The following is a 6,842-nucleotide window of genomic DNA, read 5'->3' on the forward strand; positions in this document are numbered from 1 at the left end:
CAAACAGACAAGAATACGACTGGAACTAAACAGCTCCTAGCGACTGAACGACTGGGCAAACTAGCCCCCCCCTCTCGTTCTCTCATGTTCTTCAAATGTCATCACCCCAGAGGACAGGAAACTGGTGGCATACGTGTCAACACCTCCGTTAACAGAGCTTGTTAGAGGACTTCTAAATATACCGATCTTAACAGAAGTGTTAATGAGTCTGTGTGCAGAGGACAAACAGAGCTGAAAGGATTTTTCAGTATGGTGCCGTTTTTCAGTCTGGTGCTCAGTTTATACCAGAGGAAGCTGATGCACATTCTCCACACCCTCTAATCCCAAAGGGGCCAGTAGTGACCACGAGGGCAGTAGTGCTCTCTGTGAACAGTGCACTACCAGCCACACCTTTTCACAAGAATGAAAATGCCAGAGCCCTGGATGAGAGATATAACATACACTTAGAAAAATAAATACTTTTATAAGATAAGAGATAATAAAATAATAATACTTTATTAATCCCCTAGGGAAATTGATGTAGAGGAAGCTGATCAATGCTGATTTATTACAGTTTTTATTTTACTAACCATTAAAATGAAAGAGTGGAATACAACAACTCTACAAATACTCAATATTTACAAAACATTTAGTGTTAGAAACGTAAGACCTGCTGCAAATAGAAATTATATTAGTAATGACTTCAGATTACACTTTTCCTGAATGAACTGGCACAAGACTGAATACAGCGTAGATTGAAACAGTAACTGTGTGGCTCCACTCAACACAGCAGTCTTTTCAGGCGAGTGGAGGAGTCGATGCCTTCAGTGCTGTAATCGACACCGATGACCAGAGAGAGCGCGAGGCTGCTGGGTGGACACTGTCCAGCAGGTCCATCCTGATTCCTCCCACCTGCCAGCACGCGCTGTACTGCCCCAGCACCGTCGCCCCACTCCTGCACCTGCGCCTCGTACGCTGCCCGCAGTGCGATGTGTCCAGAGTGACCCTCTGGCACTTTCCCAGCAGTCCTGCCTACCTGCAGAATCCAGCAGGGGGCAGGAGCCGTTAGCACAGCTAATCAGACCTGCAGATCCCGAGAATAATTATGTGCAGTCCTGTCCTACACCCCCAAATAATTTCCTTCTCTTGGAGGGGTAACCCTGGGCAGGCAAGGCTGAGCCATCGAAACTGGGGAGCAGAGAACCCCGAAAATCCCGGCTGCGCTGCACTGTGGGAAGAGAGACGAGAGCGATCCGCCACCTCCCGCGCCGTCGTTCCCGGTGCCGGACGGTCACCTGCCCTTGGCCACCCAGGTGAAGAAGTTGCAGCGGGCGTCAGGGTTCGAGGCGTGGCCCTGGGGGCGGTTGCAGACAAAGAACTGGCGCCCCAGATTGGGCCCGGGCTTCTTGACGGTGCGCAGCACGCAGGGCTCCCCGTGTGCTTTGCAGCTGGGGGGGGTAGGAGGCCCCCTCAGCACCGATTTCCAGAACCGCTGCGGCTCTTCCCCGTCCCTGTGCTGAGGCTTTTGAGAAGCCCTGCCTCCCTCCTCCTCCTCCTCCTCTTCCTCCTCAGGCAGGGGTCCACCTGATGGAGCCGATCCCAGCAACGAGAGCTCGTTTTCCTTTGGAGATCTCCCGAGACACAAACCATTCCCCCTGGGAGAGACGTCTGGTCCGGCAGGCTGGACGGACGGCACCACACCACTGCTTTCGGGCGACCGCGTGGCGGTGGTGCTGCTGGCTGTGCTTTCCTCTAGGGATCCCCCCACCCTCGCTGGGCTGTCCTGCTGCCCCTCCAGGGGATCCCCGTCTCCCGCTGCCGACGCGCCTCTGCTTGCTCCGGTGGGTTTGGGCCTGAAGAAGGCCAGCAGGTTTCCCTGCTGTCTGGGGCCAGATGTTGCGGTTCTGGCTTTCTTGTTCCTGGAGGCGGAGGGCTCCGCCAGCGGCCGCCTCTTCGTCCCCGAGCCGCGTCCCGTTTCCGCCGCGGGCGAGAGATTTTCTCGGACCTCCCCCGATTCCTGGGACCCGGGAAGCTGGGAGTCAGCCGCCGTCGCCGCGGCCTGGCCCACCTTGACCAGGAAGCGGGACAGTTTCTGCTGGCGCCCCATGAACTCGGGCATGTGTCTGGTGCACAGCGGCGGGCATCGGGGGCTGGACAAGAGGGCGCAGCGGAGGTGGCCGCGCACCGGACAGTGGTCGGAGCCCTCCACCTCGGGCAGGATGTCCGAATCCAGGAATTCCGCCTCCGCCAGGCCCCGGCTGGCGAGGATGTAGTCGATGCGCGTGCCGTAGTTGGTCTGCCTGGCTCCGGTCACGGTGGACCAGCAGGTGAAGGCGTGGGAGCGCGCCGGGTGGAAGTAGCGGAAGGTGTCGACAAACTGGCCTCCTCGCGTCCCGCCCTTGGTGTCTCGGGAATCCGTCTCTGCCCCCTCCCCTTCCTCTCCCGCCTTCCCCTCCTCCGGATTCCTCCCGAAAAGAAAGTGATCCAGCCATTTCCGGCCGGGGTTCTCGTCGAAGTCGTCCTGTCGGGGAGAGGGAACGTGTGACGGAGGGGTGTTCCTCTCTGGAACATCAGCCTGAAATAAAACGCACTGTCCTACACAGGACGGCGCCTCATCAACAGAGGCAGAAGCCCAGCAACCTGCTTCTTCCGTCTTCTCATCTACTTTTAGGGCACTGCACACAACAGTGAACTTTCTAAGATCACTTTATTAACCATATAGTTTCTTGCTTTAGGAATTTGTCTGTTCGCATACCCCAGCTTGCTCTCCATGAGACACTGGCTCATGAGAAGCTGGGGGTCAGAGCGCAGGGTGCCCCTGGAGCAGTTGGGGTTAAGGGCCTTGCTCAGGGGCCCAACGGAGTAGGATTCCTCTGCCGGCTGCAGGATTTGAACCGGCAACCTTCCAGCCACAGGCGCAGATCCTGAGCCACAGAGCCACCGCTCTGCCCTTAGTCAACACCAAGTAACAAAAAATAACGAACTAGCCGGCGGCCTCTCGAGGGGCTCAGTAAAGATTGTGGGTTTAAGCCTGGAACATGTCACCCCTTCAGAGCTCTATGTCTACACTGAGAGAGGACCAGACACACAGAGAGCTCTATGACTGAACAGGGAGGCACTGCACACGTGGAACATAACACATCAATCTTCACTGGCGCTTCCCTCTGTGAGAGATGTGAGCCGCCCCTGTCAACAGGCTGTGAATCTCACACTTACTACATCATCAGGGTCGCAGTGGTCTATAGGTCTGTGGGATGTGTTGACGTCTCCCAGGACAATCACATGGCTGGGCAGCAAGGCACCAAAGACACAAGAGACACACATCATCTTGTCAGGTTTTTCAGCGACAAATCCACTAAATCCCAACCCCACTGTAAATGACTGCATGTTCTGTGTGAGATCCAAAGGAGAACCAGATCAATTCAAGCATAAATTCAGCCTCAACGGAAATTTGAGTTATTCTTACACAGAAGGTGATGCGGTGAGTCTCTGAAGACTGTGATCACCTGCCAAAGGTTCACAAGGGCATCTGGTCTCCCCAAAGTTAAAGAAAACAGGTCCACCAATGTTCAAAAGAAACTCTCATAATCTGGATATACAGTGACAGAGAGGACAAAGGAGTTCAATAACAGGAGAGATTTCTACGGGCAACACAGGGAATTGAGGTAAAGGCGTTTGATTGAGGCAGAGCTACTGCCGAATCAGCCGAGTGGAACAGCTGTCTCCTCTCCTACAGCTCTGGCCAGCAGACAAGGCAGTTAACAAGGCAACAGGCACACTATAAAGCCATCCAGAGGGGTTTCAACCTCCTACAGAGGCAAAGGACTAAAGCATGATGTGATTTTTGGGGTGCAAGGGCGATGTCAACCGTTCAAAGGGGAGTTTTTTCCCTGCCAAGCTAGAGCACACCCCCAGACTTCCTCTCTTCCCGACTCACCCCCCGGCTCCCAGGATGGCCTCCGCGCGGATCTGCAGCAGCTGATAGAAGCGCAGCTTGAAGAGTCTGCGTTCGGGCTTTTCCGGGTCGGCACGCGGGCAGTACACATTCAGAACCGTCAGAGTCTCCTCTCTTTCCCCACAGCTGAAAAGAGGGGGTGCCGGCACATTAACCCTTCGCCCCACACTGAGCGACTCATGGGATTCAGGCTTCTGTCCGTCTGGACTGAGGGGCTCTAACGGGTCTGTGCGGGGACTTGATTTTTCCTTAATGTTATCTGACTGTACTCCAGTTTCCTCCCACAGTCCAAAAACATATGGATGGGCTAACCGGCTCCTGGGAAAACCGGCCCTGGTGTGAGCGTGTGTGTGTCGTCTGTGTGTCCCCTGCCTTGGATGTACCCCCGTCTCTGAACTGGAAGAAGCTAGAAAGCAGTTAGAAAATGAATGGATGGTTATTTCACTATTTTCCTGCGATTTGAAATGACCCAGAACTCACAGCGACTCAGGCAGATTCCTCTTGCTCTATTCTAACAGTGATTTTGTTTGTATCTGAAAAGAAAGTCTCGGGTGATTTCGGATGAGCCTGACCTCAGTGTCTTGGAGTGATTTTGTGTTTTTTTATGCCTGAGCATAGCGAGCCCGCTGCCAGCCTGGAGGGGCATTTACTCACACGATTCTGTGCTGCGTGATGATGGCTCGGCCCTCACTGTCCAGCGTCTGCAGTTCCTCATCAGAGAACTCCGCCTGGTCGCCATAGCAGCCCACTGCCCCGCTGTGATTTGTCAACAGACCTGTCAGTCCCTCCTCCGCAGCAAATGGAGTGGCATTGTCTTTGCAGAAGGTTGCCACCCCTTTTGAGGAGAGAGGAAATTCTGTGTGACCATCATTGGAGCAGGACTGGTGCTTATTACTGTATCCCCAGACTTCAAGCTTTTGAATACTGAACCACCAGTACCTCTCCTGGGCTGGTGTGGGACAGTGGGCAGAGAAATGTGCAGTGTTGAGTCAGGCTGTATAATCACTTTTTTCCAATTTCGTTAGGATTAGAATTAAAATTACTGGTAGTTTCAAATTTGTATTATTAGAAAAGGAAAAGGGAAATTGACTCCACCCCCACAGGTAAAGCAGATGTGCACTCCCAGAGTGATAGAGATGTACTACCACAGATCAGAACTCTGCACCCCAGAGGGACTGGAGCTGTAACCCCACAGATCAGATCTCTGCACCCCAGAAGGACTGGAGCTGTACCCCCACAGATCTGAACTGTGACCCCAGAAGGACTGGAGCTGTACCCCCACAGATCAGAACTGTGACCCCAGAAGGACTGGAGCTGTACCCCCACAGATCACAACTGTGACCCCAGAGGGACTGGAGCTGTACCCCCACAGATCACAACTGTGACCCCAGAGGGACTGGAGCTGTACCCCCACAGATCACAACTGTGACCCCAGAGGAAATGGAGCTGTACCCTCACAGATCAGAACTGTGACCCCAGAGGGACTGGAGCTGTACCCCCACAGATCATAACTGTGACTCCAGAGGGACTGGAGCTGTACCCCACAGATCAGAACTGTGACCCCAGAGGGACTGGAGCTGTACCCCATGCTGGGGCCCTCCTGGCTCACCTGAATAGCCACTGCGGCCCTTGCTGAAGCTGAAGTAGGAGCTGTACCCCTCCACGATCGCCGTCCTCTCGTCCAGCAGCTCTCCTGGGGCACAGAAAACAACATGACAGTCAGGAGAGAGCAGTCTCAGCAGACACAGGGGTTACAGAGGCCAACAACTTCAACACATCCTATAACAGCCAGATCCCTTCCTTATCAGAAAACAAAGTGTCATAAATACCCGGGGACCACCAAGCTGGGTTTTAAGATCCATGTATTATATCAAACATGCAGTGTAAAAGGAATAAATGTGATTTAGCAATTACGTTTGTCAATCCAACCAGGACACCAAGATTACTGTCACACTACACGCTGAATAGGGCTGACTCATATTTTAAAACAGGAGGTGTCTTTGCATGCAGCGATGGAGATCTGTAGAGAAAGCTCACAACGTCTCAAGTGTCTTAACGCGCATTAAGACTGAAGCGAAACGTCGCGCTCAGCAGACGCCTTTCAGATTTTGAAACCGCCTCGGCCCCTGGAGGTTATGTTTGCTGCGGTTTGGCCGTACAGTTTCCCGGCCGTGACGGGTGTCGTGTTCGTGGGACCGAGAGGCAGATCGCTCTCTCCGAGCTCGCCGGGGGCGCTGGGCGCCACATCTCTTCCTTACATATGAACACCACCGTACGGGGGACCTTAGCGAGAGCCTGGCGCCTCTCCGGCCGCACGAAGAGCTTCCCTGCAGTACGAGGCTCCTCGGCGGCTTACTTGTCACTTTCGTTTCTTGTAAACAGATGATATCCGCGTCCAGAGCATCCAGGGATTTCTTTATCCCGGCCTTGAACGTCCTTATACCATTAATATTCCAGCTGACAATCTTCATGTCTGTACGCGTTGGCTGCGCTTGAGGAACCGAGCTCCTCGTCCACATGAGACTAAAGAAGACGGCTCTCACAGACACGAGGAGCCGTGTCGCCGCTGTCGCGTCTGCTTCCCGCCCGTCGCCTCAAAAACACGTCATCGGGTGTTTTCCAATGGGCCACGTCCTTTAAAAAAACATCGCATGTTTTTTTTTATCGTCGCTTTTTGGCGCCCAAACGCAGCCCTGTACTTGTGATAAAGATACGAGTTATGAACGTTGGGTAATGCATTTCATGTGACAGATCAAAGGAAAATACCGAAATATATATATATTTTAGGATGAGCACACTTCTGTCAATACAATGTTTTCTCCGTTAATCGGGACGTATGCATATGACTTATGTTGGTTAATACCTAATGTAGTAGGTTCAGCTAAGACATGTTTTATTTACACATTAT

At 53.2% G+C, this 6,842-nt stretch overlaps 1 protein-coding gene across 2 annotated transcripts; it reads right to left on the reverse strand.

Annotated features, from left to right (window-relative positions):
* Positions 1-478: 478 nt before the first annotated feature.
* On the reverse strand, positions 479-6,505 carry apex2 (apurinic/apyrimidinic endodeoxyribonuclease 2). Of its 2 annotated transcripts, none has more exons than XM_088909714.1 (6): positions 6,291-6,505; positions 5,544-5,627; positions 4,589-4,769; positions 3,917-4,060; positions 3,196-3,265; positions 479-2,500 (listed from the first exon to the last, which is right to left on the reverse strand). In XM_088909714.1, the coding sequence occupies exons 1-6, from the start codon at positions 6,451-6,453 to the stop codon at positions 1,271-1,273; spliced, it is 1,872 nt and encodes a 623-aa protein (XP_088765840.1). In that variant the 5' UTR covers positions 6,454-6,505; the 3' UTR covers positions 479-1,270. The 2 variants fall into 2 exon arrangements, with proteins under 2 accessions (XP_088765840.1, XP_088765842.1); XM_088909716.1 differs by having other exon boundaries at positions 4,591-4,769; positions 6,193-6,481.
* Positions 6,506-6,842: the final 337 nt, after the last annotated feature.

This window comes from Atractosteus spatula, chromosome 2 (genome assembly GCF_055471065.1).
Source record: "Atractosteus spatula isolate fAtrSpa1 chromosome 2, fAtrSpa1.hap1, whole genome shotgun sequence".
Lineage (NCBI taxonomy): Eukaryota > Metazoa > Chordata > Actinopteri > Semionotiformes > Lepisosteidae > Atractosteus > Atractosteus spatula.

Bases quoted from the DNA above. Each gene is read 5' to 3' on its own strand.
- apex2 (XM_088909714.1), bottom strand. From the start codon at position 6,453: ATGTGGACGAGGAGCTCGGTTCCTCAAGCGCAGCCAACGCGTACAGAC. The intron at 5,628-6,290 runs GTAAGCCGCCGA...TCTGTGCCCCAG, and splicing joins ACAAGAAACGAAAGTGACAA to GAGAGCTGCTGGACGAGAGG. The intron at 2,501-3,195 runs GTAAGTGTGAGA...TCTCCCCGACAG, and splicing joins ACTGCGACCCTGATGATGTA to GACGACTTCGACGAGAACCC.